The sequence below is a fragment of the Rhamphochromis longiceps genome, linkage group LG14 (assembly GCF_057381845.1).
Source record: "Rhamphochromis longiceps isolate RC_006_pf linkage group LG14, R_longiceps_female_GT1.1, whole genome shotgun sequence".
NCBI lineage: Eukaryota > Metazoa > Chordata > Actinopteri > Cichliformes > Cichlidae > Rhamphochromis > Rhamphochromis longiceps.
In genome coordinates, this window is record NC_140570.1 from 32,821,150 (window position 1) to 32,841,146 (window position 19,997).

Below are 19,997 nucleotides of genomic sequence, written 5' to 3' on the forward strand. Positions count from 1 at the left end.
ATGCCGCTAGGCTATTGAAGGCCCTCCAATGTGATATATGGGGCTGTGATTCCAGCACAGGCCTATTTCTGACCGAGCAAAATACATGCATGATTGTGTAAATCAATACAATGACTTCTACTTCCCCTAATTTTGCACAAGCATGTGACCCTGTTTTGAAGGCCTCTTTGTTTTCAAAGAGCATGCCTCTACACTCATGCATTTTTTCTCCTTTTTTTCTCTCCTTTCTTCTAGAAAGACCGATCATCATATTAACATAAATGGGCATAAGTTCAGTGGTACTCGTCTGATGGCATAATTGGCCTTTGATCAGATGAGTGCCGCTTTGAGTGACTGGAAGTCATGTTGTACCAAGTGACGCCAGAGTCATTTGCGTGCTTTACGCTGCTGTATAGATATGTATTATTTACCACACATGCATAAAACACTATGCAGCATCATGCATTAAAAATTATTTTGAAAATTAGTTTAAATTGGGAAAATAGCAATCAATGCTCTGTTCACAGAGTTTTAAAGAATCACACGTGTGTGTTTCAGCTCAATTTTTTGCATTACCTAATAATACGATCCACAAACTGGATCAAGATTTCTGTGGTGAGCAATCCTCTTACTGACGTTGTAATTGTGAATGATGTTTTATTAAAAATCTAGTTACACAACTAAAGTCTGACACATGTAATTTCATTAGGTTTCTGGGGGTTTTTTTTAGTCTGAAAAACGACTCTCTCAAGCAGTATTCCCACACAAAGGGAATTCAACCAGCTAGCTCCCGATTTAATGTACGGATTAGCCAAAGTGGACTTAAGAGGGTGGCATCTGTTTGTACAGATCAGATTAAAAGCAGTGACACTTCGGATATGTGACATAGCTGGATCTCAAACTGTGAGAAATAATATACTCATGGGATGGTCACTCACTTTGACACATTTTTCTGTAATTTTGTTTGTCACAAAATGAAATTGTCATTGGGATTTTTAATAATGGAGCATTATTATTCCACGCAATATGGTGTCTCTGTAGGAGGCCAGTTAATTTTGGGGCCTGGAGCCTCACTGTGGACCCCCTTTGGATTGTGTCCATTCATTTGTTTTATTCTCCGCTGTGTATTAGCAGCCTCATTTGGATAAGTCAGGAAGCTGGAGCACATGGCCAGAGGGCACCCAGAGACCCTCTAGCGGTAACCTCAACAGGCATTGTTCGCAGTAAGCTTCAGCACACAGAAATAACCAAATGTATTGGTTTGATGGAGCATTCTGAGAAAAGAGAGACGAATAAAAGTGTAAATTATAAAACTTAATTGATTGTCTCAGCTTCAGTTGGCCCTTCACCCCTCCCCTCTGCAATACGGTACGCTTGTCAGACTCGCTGATAAATTACATGCATGTATTTGCATGAATTTTGCATATATATATACAATTCAAGTTTGTTTGCCAAAGTAACAATCCAGAGAAATGCCTGGTTTGTGTTACTAAAACGAACATAAAATCTTACGTAATGCTCGGCACACCTTTTCATACACATTTTATGCATTTGGCCAGATGCAGTGACAGTGCTGCTGCACTTTATCAGCATGCAGTTTGCAGTTGGTATTTTGTTGTTAAACATTTCGTGTGTTGGAAACTAGGGCACCTGGTTTTTATTACTTTATTCTACATGAGTTCCTATTGTTGATTTCTAGAAACTGGATTTGTTTAGGTCATAAAGACTTGAACAGTTTGTATGTTAGCATGCACTTATTTTCATTTCTGTTTAGCTGCTTTGTTTTTGCTTTATTGTTGATTTCCACCTTGTTTGTGCTTAAAGGCAGCCATTCAGCAACAACGCTGTGATTAATCTTAATGTCTGCAAGATGTCTACCGTCTAAAAGTGGGTGCTGTAATCATCTGCCCACTGACCCCATGATGCTCATATGCGGGCCTCTGTACGGCCCTTGTGTATGATAAGTAATTTCAAATCTCAGATTGAATGAACTCGACTCTCTCCCACGTGTCATGTGATCTGGGAGTAGGAGTACACCAAAGCACAAAACAAAGGAAATGCAAGAATCGAGGGCATATTGCAGGTTTGGGGGTGTTGGTAATCAAATGCTGTTGGTGAGGCCTGTGATGAAATTAGGTGATGTTGCCTAAATAAGGGATGAAGGGTTCATAATTGCCAGTCTTAGAGATCTGAGGTACCGGGTGCCAACTGTCAGAGCAGGGCTAATGATGACAAATGTCTTTCTATGCAGATTGCTGCAGAAGCACCAGTGTGCAGCTGAGAAAGAACAAGAAAAGAAAAATGCAGAGGGACTAACAAGAGAAAGCTTGTGTGCTCATACTTAATGACCTACATGGAAATAAACCTGCATAACTGATGGGCCTTCTTTGAAAGTGCTAAAGCTTGAAGCTGTTTAAAGTTACCCCTACAGTACCTTGTGCATGGCTGTTATTAATAGGCATTATTCCCCGTGAGTGCGAAGAATCAGTGATATCTGCACCTCTATCTGATGCAGTGAACGCGAAGTCTGAAGTTACATTTGCTTACAAGCTTGTCAAGATGATTTGACAATAAAAATTATGTCATGTTTTAGCTCTATATTTAGCCAAATAATCCATCAGCGCCAGAGGAGAAGACATGAAAGCAAGGCTCAGCATTGCCTTTGTGTAGCTTTCCTCATTAGCGGTTCTTTAGCTGATGCTTTGGTTGTTGTTGTGCAATGCAGCAAAATGTAATTTTTTAAAAAGTGACTTGGCTCGTTACACCGTGGTTCAGTTAGAGCAGAACAAGCTGTTCCTGGATAACAAACTGTTGTTAACTTAGCTTTATTTCTTTCTTTCTTAAAATTGCGCTTAATTTTAACCACTTTTTGTAGCAGAGAGCCATAAATCTGATTTCACTTACTGTGACGTAAGGCTCATGCTAATAAAAGAGCAAGCCCAAAGTGCTGCATGGCCAGATTTCCCCAATTTGTTGCATGAATGGCTTTTGAAAGGGGTCCGTCTTTGTACAAAGGGACTCTCGTCTTTGTTTGGTTTCGCCCCATCTGTGTCATCTGGTGGTCTGTGCAAGAGGGTGGTGTCTCGGGGTGCTCCCCAGCGGCGTTGCCAGTTGTTTTATGGACTCGTTGGAGTGGTGCAGGGAGTTCATAAGTTGGCTGGGCCATTGTGTGCTGAGCCCAGCTGACACGTGTGAATTGACTCCAGCATATTGACAGATCATTTCCATTAATGAATCGAGGAGTCTGCCTTGTTTCACTCTGTGATTTATGCCCTTGCTTCATCATCCTCAGAGCTCTGGGTTAAATAACAACCCCCTGAAAGACTCAAGCACTAATTGCTGGATGAAGTGAGTTTGCTTTGTTCAGTAGTTTTAAGTATGCCTAGATGTTCTGTAAGTCATATATAAATATTTTATATATTAAATTAAAATTACAACACAGTGAAAAAATCTGAATAATAAATACAATGTCAGTAAATGCAGTTTTTTGAATCAGTTTTGTTTAAAGGCCGTAAAACAAACCAGAATAATGGTGTGATGTGCGGTCACTTATTAACAAGTGTCAGTAAACAGCAAAGTTTCCATTCATCAAAGACCTAGCAGTTTTCTCTCAAGGGTGGCTGGTCTTTTTCTTGATTTGATATTGAGATGCTTTTGTTTGCAACTGCTGGCGTTTCATGAGCTCTACCCTGATCCTCCATGGCGACCATCCAGCTTGTTCAAAGCAACAGCCATGCACTGCTGATAGCACTGGCCTCAGCCTGGCCTGTCACCCCCACCGCTGCTGCCACATGGAAGGCACATTTGCTCGCCACCATTTTATGCTGCTGTCACCCTCCCTTCAAGAGCAAGGGGAAAGAGGGGAGGTGAAAAGGAGAGGAGGGAAAGAGGGAGGCTCACCCTGAGCGGATGCTAGACAAAGATGGCAGCAGAGACATTTTGTCTACTTTCATTAGTTCTGGTGGTGGTGAGCTCTGCTGAATATTAGCCTGTTACTGGCAAAGGCACACATTGTGGAGCACAGACGGCGAGTATGTCACAATCGAATCTACCCCACCTCATTTCCATCTTCCTCACCCAAAAAGTGGGACATATGGGGCCGGATGCCAATTGCTTATTTTATACGGTAATTAACATCCCTTAAACCATGTTACGTGGTAGGTGTGACAAAGTTTATCTCACCAATTTGCATATATACCCCCAATAAGGTGCAATATTTTAAGATCCTGACTGACTACAAAGGCTTATGTGCTACATGTTATTAAGAAATAAAGAATATTAGCATTACTCGCCTTCACTCATGTTTAATAGTTTTGTTGCGGCACTGTCACATTCAGCTAAACTCAGAACCATCCTAAATCTGTGCTGTCATTTCCTTGAGTATCTGCTATCTGGTATCTGTCAGCTTAAATTGGGACCCTACCTAAACCCATATGCACTTGGATCTGTTGGACTGTGTGTATGTTTTTAATATTTTTCTTTAAAAGGGTCAGTGTGTGAAGGACAGCTGCGATATGTTTGGACGCTCCTGTAATGAACTTGATTGTTTTCTGTTGTTTGTGATCTGCATGGCTTTATTAATTGCTAGAAAAATTAGTTTTGGAGTTCAGCCAAAACACAGATATTTCATCTGGTTTCCTGCTTTGCACCATGTGCCTGATTCTTTTGTTTACTTTTATAACAAAATTTGCAGAGATACTCCCAGATTTGTGCCGGTGTGTATGTGAAGATGTATCTGAATGTTGCTTTGTCCTGCTGGGCTTTTATCTGTTGGACTCATTATTGTAGTCATCTCACTGGGCTCTATTAGAGAAGCTCGGGAGATGGGGTCGCCATGAAAGAGTCATGATGGACGAAGAAGTGCTGATGTGCAGGTTCCTGCCTTCAGGCTTTCACCTGCTTAGAAACAGCCTCAAGGCAAAAAAGAAAAAAAAATGACTGGCCTCTCAGTCCAGCCAATAAAAGATTGAAGACCTAAAGTCAGGACTTTTTTAAGGTTGTTTACAGTTAAATGTATCTAAAATTTATAGTGAAACAAAATGTCAAAGTTAACTAATTAGTCAATGGTTTTTCTGTGCGTCTTTCAAACGATTTACAAAAAAAAACGAGTCGAAAAGGTGGGTAAGAGTACCAGAAAGACGGATAAAGTTATGCTGTTCTACCTCGTTAAATTTCAAACGATTTTATTAGAGTGTCAATTCTGTGGTCTTGGCAGGGCTTGGGAGGTGTCTGAGCAGGGAGTGCAGTGGCAGGGAGTGAGCATGTCGGCTGTTGACACCATCTAACGAAGGGGGGGATTAGGAGTTTACAGAGGCAGTAATATGATAGGTCAAAAAGAGGAGGCACTCCTCCACAGCACTTGGCTCTGTAATGAATGATTGACTGGAAAAGGAGAAGCTGCCACTCGCTGGCTGAGTGCTCATCTTGACGCCTGCCGCACCGCTCCACGGCTCCCCTTGATCACGTTTCGCTGCTCCTTTCTCATCTAAGGAACCAGTCTGCAGGGAAAAGCTGCTTTTCCCTCTTATTTTTCTCTCTAATTTACACATTTAAGACATTTTTGTTTGCTTATTTGCAATTCCTTTTTTTGTCAGTGAGCCTCCCTCTATCAGTCCTACTCCCAGCCCTAAAACCAGCCCCCCACCAACCAACACACACGCGCACACAACCTTCCCTTTCTCTTGTGTTTGCCTCGAGGCAATGAACTAATTTCAGGTTCCATAATTGCAGTGTGTTGTACACCTGTCTGCTATTAATTCTCCCCTGTCTCTTATTCTTTTTCTTAATGAGATATTATTGTAATTATTGTCATTATGCTGTTTTTCATAATGAACTTGATTGATGTTGTTGTTATGGAACTATTTATTCTCTATAATTAGTGTAAATGTGGAGGGAACCTCTGTAGGCACTGATAGTCCAGCACTCCAGGTATGAGTAAACTTGTCAGCTGGACTCCAGAGTTCCCACTTAGTCCACAGTTTGTCCTGGATATAAACATGAGAGTGAAGTAGCCTGGTCACTAGTGAATAGGGCCCTGCTTGTAGCCATTTTAAAACCATTACAACAATGAAAGGCTTTACAATGGGCATCCCTGAGCTTTGTTTCAGCCTGTCACTTACACCCTGTGAAAATCAAATAGTGCTCTGAACATCGTGAAAAAAAAGGTGAATAAGGTTTTGCCTATACTCCTATTTTAAAAAAATCTGCTTGTGTTTTGAAAAGGAAAAAAAAGGTTTTCAGTGACACGAGTTTGAATGTTATTGTTGAAGGAGCAAACTACTGGAAGGAATGTTAAAGAAAATCTCAGCTGAATGAACAATGTTGAATTTTTTTTTCTTAGTGGCTCTCAATCCAATTAGGAGTTTAATAAGGGTCATGCATAGGGACTTCACGCTGCAGGTTGGTTTCTTTAAGGGTGCTTTCAGGGAGTAGGCTGGGGCTGAAGTTCCTGAAGGTCCTGACTGAAGGCTGGTCTCTTTAATGTGAAGCGAGGGGTCCTGTGCCCTGGTGAGTCATTGAAGCTGTTTGGGGAGCGCAGATGATACTTTCCATAATTGTGAAGCCTAGATTGTCGGATAATCTGACACTGTGGTTACAGTGGTTTCTCAGGTGGTACCAATTACCTGATCTCTCACACGTCTGCTTCTCCTTCTCATATGCTGCACTCCTGCTGTTTCATTTACCTTGAAATGTAAGAAGATTTATTTTTTCTGTATAATAGCCTGTTTATAAGTTAATATTTTCCCTGATTAAAAATCTTTGAGTCAAATCTAAACAGCTCTTGAACTAGTTGTTACTGTTTTCAGGTTGAGTTTCATACTTGGAAAACGGGAACCTTCTTGAAAACTTGAATTTGAGTGAAGATGAGGAAAAGCTATATGGATCTTTAGTTGGGACTTAGTTGATCTTTAATCCCCCCCCCCCTCCCTCCCAAGAGAAAAAGTGGGCAGGAGGGCCCTAAAAGTGGACTTGTCCAGCCTTTGTGGGTTTGTTCACATGCTGCTGTGCTTTGAGTGTCTGACAGCCGTTTAACTCCACACGACCTGTTTCTCAAGTGCCATCGTTCGGTTGCTCTTGAATCCTTTTAGGAGCCATAATTACAATTCATGCACTCCCCGCGCTTCTTTGAAGAAGCATTCAGAGAGCAAAGCAGGGTGCAGAAAGCCTGAGAGAAAGCCAGCAGTAGCAGCTCTTCTCCAGTGCGAAAACACTGAAACTATCAGCAAAATGCTTACACCGCTATGTGAAACTGCAGGATGAATTTGTATAATATGCAGTTTTGTAAAGTAACAAATAACTGGGTAAAACAAGGGTAAATGGTGTAAAATGTGTATAGAAGTAAACATTTTCTCCTGCTAAGAAATAGTAAGAAGCAAGTCTAAAATATACATTTCAGAGGACAAATTTCATCAAACTGCCATTCTTTCAAGTATGCAAACAACTTGTGAATTGTGTTACAAGTGAAGTGAAGCACATTCAATGACTTTCAAAGGGAAAGAGAAGAAAGGGTAAGCTTAATGCCTAATAGGTGCTTTAGTAATTTCTGAGTTTTCATAGCTTAATCCGTTCTGAAAAGCTCAGCAGAAGAAAGGCTGCAAATGGCCCTCAGCATTAATTTGATGTGACTTCTGTACAATAAGGGCTGTGGATCCCAGAAGCCCATTTTCAAGCTTACCTTCTTTCATCATCCTCAGCCTTTGGAACTTTTACCTAAATGTTTCATGAAACTAAGGCTGTAAGCCTCTTTGGTATTCTGTCTTTATAACACATGGTTTAAGACTATTATTACACCGTGTTCAAGGCAGAGGAACACATACAAACAGTGAAGCTGCCTCTCTATTGTGTGGAATTCAAATTGATTTGGTACAATTGGGAGAGCATTTGTATTAAAACACACATATCGTATGGCTCATTTCCCCTCTTTCTTTGTGGATTTTTACAAATGCAAATGAGTTGGTTTCCCATCAGTCTTTGTACAATTAAGTATGCTTTTTGGTTCTCTGAGTATTATTTCCAGATGAAATAATGTGTCTTTTATTTCCTTTTAGATTTCAAAATGCAATTTCCCTAGGAAAACATTTGAACACATAGCTAAACCTCACAGTGCTTCATTACTCACATTTCGTCCTGATATTTTTCGAAAATTAAAAGTCAAAATCACAAAATTCAAAGTTACATTTTCCTTGTTGTCTGCTTTTTGATACCATTCTTAGTAACTCCCAACCCCTTCTGTTTCTGTAAAAATCTCATGAACTATGGTACCTCTCTGAGATTCTTTTTTTTCCATGCAAAGAGTCAAAGCAGGAGGAGAAAGATTTGGTTTGTTATCAAAGAACCTTGTGATGATGTGCCCCAGGAAAGTGCAGTCTGCATCTCACAGTTTCTATGCTGTGGATGCTTTGTAGCAGTCTCTCCCATTATAAAAATAACATCAGTTAAATTGATACATGTTCAAAGCTTATTTAAAAAATCTGCTTTATTTTCTTTTGTTTACGCAGAATTGAGGAAAGCCAGCAAGGGACACACTGGGTGGGTCAATGACCCTGGAGAAAACAGCTTGCATTAATATGGTCTAATCCAGTGTAATTAGTCAAATTACAGCACGCCAAGCAGCTTGTCAGGGGCTGTCGGCTTTGGCAGGCACGAGAGATGGCGTGGAGTCCCACTGGACAGCAGAGGGACCTCAAAAGCTCTGCGAAGCTGCCCTACTGCACTTACTTTTACTAATTTTACCTCATTTTCCTCTTCACCCTGTCATTTTTTTCTACTCTTGACAAAAAATGGAAAGAGCTCTTCAGTCAGGCTACAATGTTTTCACCTTTCCCTGTGTTGTCTCCCACACCCCCAGGCTGCTAGCTTGGCTTACTGCCTGGCTGCTAAGGTGGATCAAAATGATAGGAGGATTCACAGCACAGGCTACAGAAAGTCAGAGTAATTATATCAGCGCTGCACTCCTCCTACGTGATTTTATGAGGGAGTCAGATGCACGCTAACTAGTGCTGCTAAGAACCATGGACACGGCTAAGACACTTCCTCGTGTTGAAGGATTAGCATTGGTAAAAAGATTTAAACTATATAATTACATGAGGATAAAGTACAAATTATCTAGTGCACTCAACAGCCAGATTATCATCCCTTGCAAGTCCCGTTCAGCCCCAAGGGGTGAGCCTGGATGACAAAGGCCCTCATTAGCATAAATTTACAAGCCCTCTCGTTCAGAGAAGCCGATAAGAACCTGTACCACCTTTGCTTTGGCCCTGAATGGCTTGTTGTGCTTTTGGCAATGACAGATAAGTCAGGGTAATTCCACTTTATGGCTGAAAAAATGATGCTCCAGATTCTGGCTGCATCCCGAAGGTGTCACCCGCGATAATCCTCAAACAGCGTCCAGCAGAAAGGGGGCTGTGTGTTTTCCAGATGATATACTGCGAATGACAGAAAGAATTATATGAAGGAGGACGAATCTGTAACATATTATTAAGCAATTCCCTGTGAATAAGGGGGATAAAAGGATAATGGATGAGGGTGTCATTATTACCTTGGTGCCAAGGGAAGCGCCAAAGCAAAGGTAGAAAGACAAGATTAATTGAGGACGAGTGAGGCGCTCATTGCTCATCAGGCCCTCTCGTCTAACCACTTGCTCTTTCTGTCCCTCTTCTCCTCTGTCTCTGCCTCTCCATCCTCATCTTATTCTTTTCTTTTTCTCTGTCTTGCTCTGAGCCTCTATTCCTCCCACACATAACCAAAAAAAAAAAGAAAGAAAGAAAGGAAAATAAGAGGAAAAGAAAAGTAGAATTTAAAGCGATCAGCTTGGCAGTCTCAGTGGCAGCCAGATGAAGCTGGTACCCAGGCCAGGAAGATTTCAGTCATCTTAAGGCTGACAAGTCCCTGAAAACGTCCCATTAGGAAAAGCTTGCTGAAAAGACCCAACACCAAATGACTGCATCCCTTCTCTCAAGCTCCTTAGTGAAACCATCCCCAAAGCTTTTTATCTGGATGATGTGCTGACTAAGTATGTTTGTGGATGTGGCTATGGGTGGCTCACCATTTGACCGTGATCATTTTCCATACGAAGCTTTAAATGTTATATTCTATCGTTTGCTTGCTCACAAACAAACCCAGGAAATTAAATGTTTTGCTCATAAATTACAATCATGTAGGCAGTAAACATATTTCATAGAAAATTCTTAAGCACATTTTTTTCATTATAGTAACACTTGTACAAAGATAACTCATGTTAGCTTGAATGCTAAATTACAGCCTGATCTGCTTTTTGAAAGAAATGCGAGGTCTGTCCTTTGATTTCCAAAGAGTGCAAGCATTTTGTTTTCAAACTTGCTCCCTCCTACACATGTTCCAAACTTTTGATAGTCTCCTAACAAACTGAACCCTGATATAAAATGAAATTAGACAATAAGAATATGATCCACAAAACTGTGATTTTTATTTTTATTGCATTCATTTTATTTATTTATTTTTTAAATATTGTATTCCCACTTTGTAGTCTTGAATAAAAGTAGCAAAAGTGTAAACATGGCGTCACCATCAGGCTTCAATCACAAGGCATCCAACTAGATCTAAAATCTAAAAAGAAACAACACTATATTTAAACGTATATGTAATTTAAAGAGGGCTCATACACTTTAGAATGATTTGTTTCTTATAACCGCCAAACCTTCTGGTGGCTTGATGCCAGACTTTCTATCACTGCTGCAGAGAACCACAAGCCTAAGTTACTCTTTTTTTTTCTTTACCCATTGGATTTCTTGGGGCTTTATGTTTCCACATAGGCTGAGCTTTTACTCTTTAAGACACGATTGCATATTGCACCAGGGGCTCCTCCCACCTGTCCTACCATGGCAGCGTTGAAGACGGCACTGCAGGGTCTGCTAATCTGCGTGAAATACTATCTCTGACATGAATGTTATTGACAAACTTGGCTGGACATTTTGGGCAGTGAACTGCCAGCATATTTAATGCATATTCATCTCCTTTATCCCACTGGTCTTGCCAGAGCACCAGAGCTGTGTCATCTTGCCACACTCCAGCTACCACCCAAATGTATAGTGACACTGATTATGCAAATCTGTATCTTGTTTTCTCCCAATACCTGCATTAGAAGCCTGCTACTTTATTGAAGTTGAGATACGGGTCTCTCGGAGAGGCAATACGTGGATTTTTTTTCTCTCTTTCGCTCTTTTTCTTTTTTAATAATCTGGGGGAATCTTTTACATTTTTTGTATTTCTACACTTCATAACAGTTGTCACATTAAGGACAGATCAGATAAAAACATGCTTTGATGCTCAGGCATATATTATGAATCTTTGCAGGATGTAAAAGGGATTAAAGTTAAAATAAAAACGTGGAGTTTGGCTTTGGCTTTGCAAACTTAAAAAAAACTGTCAAAGTTGGGGCTATTTTTTGTGCATATGGTTTTATTCAGGAAATATTTTACATTTCAAACTATTTTGTGTATTCATAGAAACTACTTTCTGCTGATCACAAAGCAACTGTCTGTGATAATGTGTTTTGTGGCTTTTGCATTTTTCGAGTCATTTTTGTTGTTTTGGGTTGGAGGGAAATCTCAGGGGGTGATATTTTGCCATCTAAGCAAGTATGGGAAACATATGTACATGCTAGCTATAACACAGTCTATGCAAGGCTTGCTTTTCTTTTTCACTTTTCTTTTTCCTTTTTAATTTAGATATAGATTAGTGGACGAGTTGGGTAATTTTTTATAAACATTATTTCATTTTTATTGATTTATTTCTTTTTTTGCCCAGTCTTCCATGTTGTCTTAGGCTGGCAATGATCTCCCACTTAACTCAGAGTTGTTCTCTGCTCTCCCTGTTACTAGGCTTCATGCTTTCTCTGTGCCTTCTCTGGCTCCTCAACCTCTTCACAGATTTGGCCCATATTGCCTGGGGTCAGCCATTGAATACAGTATATGCAGTGTGTGCTGATCCTCCAAATTGCCATGTGTGAAATCCATCCCACTTGCTCCTCGGGGAGTAGTCATATCACTCAAAATGAAACTGCCTCTCGTATCCTCCCCTTATTCTTCCACTTCACTGTTCTCTATGGCCGCCTGGGACCATGCAGTTGTGAGGCTTTATAGTGGAAGCCTATTAGACAAATCTGAGAAGAATGCAGCAGAGGTGCTGTGATACCAGGTTGTCAGTATGCTCCACAGTCTCATATAAATATATCAGTCATGCTGGCTTGGAGGTCTCACTGAATTATAATATTTTCCTATTTTGGTGTAAATGGAGTGGAGGGGGGTGTAGATTGTTCCGTATGGGAGAAAATTGCATCAGGTTTTAAAGAAAATGCTTCGTTAGATTTATTAATAACATCTGTCATTGTGTCTCAGTCAATGTGGGGGTAAAGCTATTCGGAAGTCAAATATGATTAGAATCTATTTCCATACATGGAGTGGCTTCTTGTCGCTTATAAACATGATGTGCTCCGTGTGAGCATCTGCACATTATTATATATGAGTTTCAGCCTAAACACTGGTGTCACCTGTGCCTCTCCTCATCTCATCTGTCAAAATATTTTCTTTTTTTCTCCTATGATGTTCTGCGTGCAGAACGCGGCCTGCCCTCTGTCACATCAGGGAAACCAGAGAGAAGGAATAACGTAAAACAAGCAGAGAGTTGTTAAATTGCATTATGGCTATTATTCAGGATAGGGATATATGCTGCAGCTGGTAAAGTAGCGCATGCGCCTGTGCCTCCTAATGAGCCTGCATGGAGGGACCTGTGTGGAAACAAAAGGCTGTGCTTGTCGGCCACACCAGACCCCTTCACCCACCCTCTCACCGCTCCCCCAGCCCTGAGCGTGACAGACCAAGAGCAGAGCGCCGGTCCCTTCCTGGTGGCGTGATTAGATTGGGGCCGAAGTCTCCAGCTGGCAGGCCTGTCTGTGACTGGAGGCGGCCGTCCCCAGCGCTTGTCACTGGCTGACACCTCTGACAGGCAGGGGACAGCTTCAGCAGACAGGTTCATTAAATGGCATTTTTTACAGCTGGGCCTCCAAAAATGAGGGCTGGGCTTTGTCAAATCCCCAAGTCTACAGGGGCCCCTGCGTGTTGGTTTAGACCAAAGCTTTGTTGTTATGACAAATTTTTTGATCTGGGCCGTTTGAAATCGGCTCTTTTTTTCTCCTCTTTAGCCTCTCTTTTGTTGACAGCTGGCCCTTTGCCCTGTATTTTGTCATGGCAGCAAAATGTTTGCGTTAGCTGGTTAACCAAAAACAGCCCGCGCTAAAATATTTCATTGAAAACCAATTTTGAGACCGAATATTACAGCTGTTTATGTTTCAATACTTACGAACCTGCATTATGTTTTATTGCTTCCATGGCTGTTATAGTTACAGTATTATTTTATAATGCATGATATAAAGATGGAGAATTCACAAGCTACTGGTAAATTAAAACAAGAAATTAGTTTCACGAATAAAGACTGTACTAAAACTGACAAACCATTCAGAGGCTCTAGACATATGAATAACTTAATTTGTATTCACATAACACCTCACTAGTCTTTTGATGGAGTAAGCTGTTGTAGTCTCCCCATGATGCTTATCTGTATCACTTGCCTTTCAGCATTGCACTCAGAAGACTGCTTCCACAACATCTGGCTACAGAGTGGGAGGGGGCATAAAAGATAACCTGCTTCCCAGTGAACTGCTGCTGGCCTCCAGCTCCTAGTAGTCCTTCCATTGCACCTCCCTTCTTTTCTATCCCCCTCCAGTCAGCACGCTGCCTCCTCAGGGCCGTGCTGTCTCTATGACAACTGTTTGAGTTGGGGGTTGCAGAGGTGTCAAGCAGGGGCATTACTGGTAGGAGAACACCAGAGATGCTGGGCTGCACATCCAGCATCTCCACCTAATCCAATTTTAATTGAGCTCAAGAGATTTTGGATGTGGCACGGAGGTCGGGCATGAGCTATTCCAGGGAGAAATTAAGGGAGCTCGGCTTGTGCTGCACTCTTCCAGCCTGTCACTATTTTAAATGAGCATTAGCATCAGACCTAACCCAGCTCACTCTGATTCTCTCCATCTCTACCCCCACCACCATGACCACACACACGTGTCCGCACACACGCACAGACACACACACACACACACACACATACACTGTAGGGCCTCACCCCCTTACTGCCCTGTTAAATCTTTATTCTCTCCTACACACGCACTCTCTGAACTGAACCTATGTGTGATTATAACCTGGGGAGTTGATGAGGTTGCTCCCTGGCTCATACTGTTAGACAAAATTGTTCAGTCAGGGGGAAGTGAGATGGAAGGAGGGAGAAATGTGTGTGAGGGGACCATTCTCACCTGTCAGAACAACTGTCTTGTCTTTCTGTGTGTGGACCTGCAGCCCCCGGTGGTGCTGCATACACTAATGATTCTTTGTCTGCTCTCTCTCTCTTTTTCCTGCCATGATGATTTTTATTGATTATGTATATCCCACTGACCCAGGGGGCTATTTCTTTGACCGCTTGCCTTTCCACCAATGACTCTTTTAAACTAACTCAAAAACTGTGAAACATTCAACAGTCTGTACACAGCTGCATGTTTTGTACCAATTGTGCCTTGTAATGTGTTATACAGTCTCACTAATTCTTAGCTACAAGTTGAAAAAAGGAATGAAAGAACTGATACTGGTGTGATATTGAGGCCTCTCCTTTGCCTTGGTTTGGTGAAGCTCCAAGTCCCAATTACATCAGGGTGCTTTGACCCTGTTATACCTGCCTGCAAGCCTAGTTAAGCATTCTTCTTAGCAGCCTAATGGGTAGAGGGATTAGTTTGCAAGTAGCAGGCAAAGGTTTCCTGTCTCAATAATTGTATTTGTGGTGCCCATGAAAATAGGTTTCCACTAAAAATACCCCCCAAAACAAAACAGTGTGTACAGTAATGTTTTACTCAGGTTTGTTTTCCTGTCAGTGCTCTGTTACAGTCTCCTCACAGCTTTGACACCTTTCATCATATCTGCAACGTACTGCATTCCGATCCTTTGGTTGCTAAATAAAGACATCAGTAGTCTATTTCACTCTTCATCTGACATTATATTTTGATTTATACAGCTACAATAACCACAGGACATTTTTTCTCTTCTCTTGTTCACCTTGTAGGTCTTACCATACACTGAGGGCTTGCATGGGAAGTGGATGTTCAGTGAAATTCGCGCAGTCTTCACTAGACGTTATCTCCTGCAGAACACAGCGCTGGAGGTCTTTATGGCCAACAGAAGTAAATGCAGTAACAATTTAGAGAATTTAAAATTGAAGTGCTTATTTCCCATTTTTTTAATATAATAAGTGTTATCTTTTACTCTTTGCAGCATCGGTCATGTTCAACTTTCCTGACCAGGCCACAGTAAAGAAAGTCGTTTACAGTCTCCCTCGGGTGGGTGTGGGTACCAGCTATGGACTTCCACAAGCCAGGTAAGTTGAAATAAAGCAATCAAAATGCTGTTAAATGTTTAGAATTATTTTATGGCCTTGTTACCTCATCTGTGCTGTGTGGTGAAGAGTCTGTGCAGTACTGGCCTGCAGTAGAGTCATTTGAAGTCCCATTGCTCCAGTCATTGAAGTGGATGTGCACTGACCCTGACTGAGCTGACCTAATTCTCTGACAGAAGACTCTATACAAGAGGATTGCAGCCAGGCCAATGACCACAGGAAAAAAGATTCCCTTTAGACTCCAATGGTGCTAATAGGCCTTTTTATTTACTGCCGCAAAACTGGCAACTTGTAGGATATTTTGTGCATGTCAAGAAAGGCATCCTGCATTGTAGTTCAGCTTGAATAATTGTGTGATTTAAGGTTTTTTAATTACCAACTGGCATTCACTTAATGTGCTAGAATAAAAGATATACAGCTATGAATACCATTTTGTTATGCATCCTTCATCTCAGTATGTTAATTCTAAAACTGAGTAGTAGTGTTAAGACCTGAGACTGGCTTTTAATGTCATAATGTCACGGTTTGCAGCCAATCCTTTGAATTCAGTTCCATATACAGGTTTTCCGTTGTTGGTTTTTTTTATTTTAAGTTCAAATTTTTAAATAAAATCAAGTTATAAAATATCCATAGCTAGCACTAATCCTGTGGATATTGAGTTATTGTTTAAATGCTTTTTCCAGACGGATCTCCCTGGCCACTCCTCGTCAGCTTTTCAAATCCTCCAACATGACCCAGCGCTGGCAGAGGAGAGAAATCTCCAACTTTGAGTACCTCATGTTTCTCAACACTATATCAGGTAATGTTGTATGTATTGAATTTCTAATGTTGTGCAACTTTGAGATTTCTTTGCTTAAATTGAAAGTAGCAGAAGGTACGGTAATAATATATTCTCTTTTTCTCAGCCATCAGTTAAACAGACAGATTCTGACTTGTTTTCTTCCTTATCCGGACAAAATTTCCAACCGGTGAAATCGCAGAGTTTTAATCTATTATATATGTGAAACTTTCCCCATTAGAGTCTTATGGCTTTAAGGTTTGCTATCACGATCAATAAACTTTATGTGTCAGTGGTGCTGGAAGCTACTATCAGTAGCCTCAGTTATGTCGTATTTGTTTAAGAATCCATGGTAGTCTTAAGAGGTGCTCAACATTGTAAACTTCACTGCTCATGGGAGTATGCTGTTTGAAGCAAAGAGCAGGCGCAGCAGATTTTTCCAGATAATTAGTGCCTGGCTTTGTGAGAGTGTGCACACGTGTGTCTGCGGAGCTGAAAGGTTCTGTTGTCGACTCTCTGATCTGAACTGCAACTAACAGGGAAGGCAAGAGCGACTCTACGCTATTCTGCTCAGAAAGGTGTCATCCTCTCTCTCGCTGCATATTCATGCATATTTATATTTAGCTTGTGCTCGACTTCGATACATTATTGTCAGCTAATTAGATGTAAGGCAGACAGAAAAACATGCCCAAAATTCATTAAAAATCCCTGGTAATGACCTGGGCTGCCAGGGATGTCAGAATAGTGTGGAGCGGTAGACAGGCGGGGGGTGAAATGCTGGGAAGAGGTGCGAACGGGAAATGGTCTTCTAATTAAACACTATTCCACTGTTATTAACATCCTGCCACCCCAGCTCAGGCCTCAGCGCAAGTAGGTCTAACCACAACAATGCCCAACTCATCCTCCACACTCAGCCTGCTGTTTCCTTTTGAGTGCATGGCATTAACCTGGATAATTATGTTCTCTAGATTCCCCCAGACCCTGGTTACTCTGCAGAAGCCTTCTCCATGAGTGCTTGTCAGACGTTTTCACTTGCTTGGCTAGTTTGGGATTTTCTAAGGCCAACCTGCTGCAGAATTGTAACTGATTGACTGGTTCAAGTTGATAATATTTAATAGTTAATCATTAAAAACCTGGGAACAATCTAATTAGACCTAGATGTAGTGAAACATCCTTTATTATTCTTTCCTTATTATTCCCATTTGTGCTTTAGTTGAAAAGTTGACTTTAGTAAATGTGTTTTTCTATTACATGATAGAATGTCATTCTAAAGCAGCAGGGTGCATATGCAAAGATTCAATACCTTGAATTTAGCATTTTGGTCATTCTGTCTTGCACTGAGCGTAACAAGCTGGGTAGTTACCAGCCAGTGATAACAGCTTGGTTGAAAACAGGAAAAAAATAGTAGTGGGCTCTCTAGTGTCTTTCAGTACAAACTTACCCTTAACAAAACAAGTTTGCACTCACTTAGTACTTACAGTAGCTAAATTATAGTAGCACAGTAGCCTTGAATTACACATGACTTTAGGTGTTAATACAATTTAGGGTGATTTATATAAAAACCCAACCTCTAGAATAGAGTAATGTGAAAACCAATGTACACGAAGGTTTGCGGGCATTCATTTAAGCCGAAACGCGTTGGTCAATTATTAAAGTTGTTCATCTTCCCTCAAGTGTTGCTGAAGTTCCTGCTTTGGGCATTCATTTAAGCACAACTTTCTTAAGGCCCCGTCACAGCATTTCAGTCGGGTTAAAGTCTGGACTTTCACTGGGCCATTGCAGCACCTTGATGGTTTTCTTTTTCCGCACTTCTGTTGTAGATTTGCTGCTGTGCTTGGGAGCATCGTCCTGTTCTATGACCCAGTTTTTGACCAAGCTTTAGCTGTCAAACAGATGGACTCACATTTGAATCTATAATATTTTGGTACACAGAGGAGTTCATTGTCCACTGAATAACTGCAAGGTGCCTGGGTCCTGCGGTTGAAAAACAAGCTCAAATCATAACCCCTTCACCAACATGCTGACAGTTGATATGAGATGTTTGTGCAAGCATGCTGTGTTTATTTTTTTGCCAAACATAGCACTGTCCATTATGGCCAAACATACTTACTTTGGTCTGGTCTGTCCAAGGACATTGTTCCAGAAGTCTTGTAGTTTTTTTTATATGCAACCTAGCCATGCTGCCATGTTTTGTTTTGTTTTGTTTGTTTGTTTGTTTGTTTTTTGGGGGGGGGAGAGAAGTTCAGAGAGAAGTGGCTTTCTTCGGGTGGTTTTTCAAAAAAAACAAAAAAACTACTTCAGTCTTTTTCTAATTGTTCTGACGTGAACAATAAGATTTAACATGTTATCTGAGGCCCTATGGCGCCTGAAATGAACTCTGACAGTTAATTCCTGTGGAAGCAGTATGGGGTGTACTTTCATACATTGGTTCTGAATTTTGGCTTCATGTTTATTCACTAAATAATGACATTGTAATATGTCATGTGTAGTAGTGTCTTGAAAGGGAAATTAGCTGTAGAGATCAAAACTGTCTGCTTATTTCTGCTGTAGAGTTGGTTATTTTTCAGTCCTGGAATTGTTGCTTCTTTAGTATAGAATGTTTAACTAAAGAAGCTGGAAAATAGTTTGTATTCAATCACTGGACATTTCTAGGAAACATCTTTGTTTGTTTTAATCATATAACGATAGGATATCCTAGGATACCATGGTCTGACACCTTAGAATCTCTTTTGTGCCCTTTTGTTTCATTTTTCCTGGAAAAGAAGTTGTCACATTTTAACTCTCAGTTTACTTTGAGCCAAAGTTTTCAGCATGATTTATCACAAGCAGTAAAAATTCTAGCAAAAAGCAGCCCCATCCCAGTCCTGGATTACAACTGGCCACCACCTGACCTTGCAGCTGTATCAATGTCGTCTTCAAAGGAAAAGTCAAGCGTTACTGACAACATGGTACATGCTTTTGGCTTTTCCAGGTTTCCAAGTTTTCTCATCTGAAAATCATAGTTTCCTTTGAGAACATCTGGTCAATCAGCAATCAGATTTGCTGTGAGATTTCAGGCATTGGAAGTCATGTCCCCAGAAGACATGACTTCTTCCTCCAGAAGAACGTATACCTCTGCAATTACATTTTCTCCTAACTACTTGAAAATGCTTATGTTTTCCATATACTTAAAGACAGGCCTCCTGCAGTTCCCACAGTCTATTAACAAAGGAGACACAGCAGGCAGAGTCATGGGAAACGCAGAATCATTCTCACATTTTCTACCATTAGTGTATGTGTTTTCTTGGCAGACTCTCTGTGAAGTGTGGAAGGAAGTCCGTCTGATTGGGGGCTTGTTGGAATGTTGCATGTTGATCCCCTAAAGTAACTGAAGCCTCAAGTGTATGCTGCCCTGCTTTCAACCTCTCTGTTCGCCTCCAGCCCATCATCACTCACAGTTTTCTGTCTCCTCTGTGTGTTTAGGGAGGACATACAATGATCTGAACCAGTACCCGGTGTTTCCCTGGGTCCTCACCAACTATGACTCGGAGGAGCTGGACTTGACCCTGCCAGCGAACTTCAGAGACCTCTCAAAGGTACAGGGGCCTCTCGGCTGTTCACCTTAAAATGATGGAAAAAAGAGGGGCAAGAAGGGGCAGCTGGATCTAATGGCAGGGGATTTTCTTATTAGGAGTCAGATTGTAAAACAATATGGTATTTACTGGCAAAGGAATCATGTGCTGTCTCTGCACTGAAGTGGAAAATGCTGATTGTAGCATCATGAAATGCA

At 41.1% G+C, this 19,997-nt stretch overlaps 1 protein-coding gene across 1 annotated transcript in view; it reads left to right on the forward strand.

Moving 5' to 3' along the window:
• nbeab (neurobeachin b) overlaps positions 1 to 19,997 on the forward strand; it is a 118,867-nt gene that overhangs the window by 58,867 nt on the left and 40,003 nt on the right. Inside the window, exons 16-19 of the mRNA XM_085380895.1 lie at positions 15,121 to 15,238; positions 15,330 to 15,432; positions 16,134 to 16,249; positions 19,691 to 19,803. Of these exons, the coding sequence (XP_085237021.1) occupies positions 15,121 to 15,238; positions 15,330 to 15,432; positions 16,134 to 16,249; positions 19,691 to 19,803 (450 nt within the window). The remainder of the gene's footprint in view (positions 1 to 15,120; positions 15,239 to 15,329; positions 15,433 to 16,133; positions 16,250 to 19,690; positions 19,804 to 19,997) is intronic.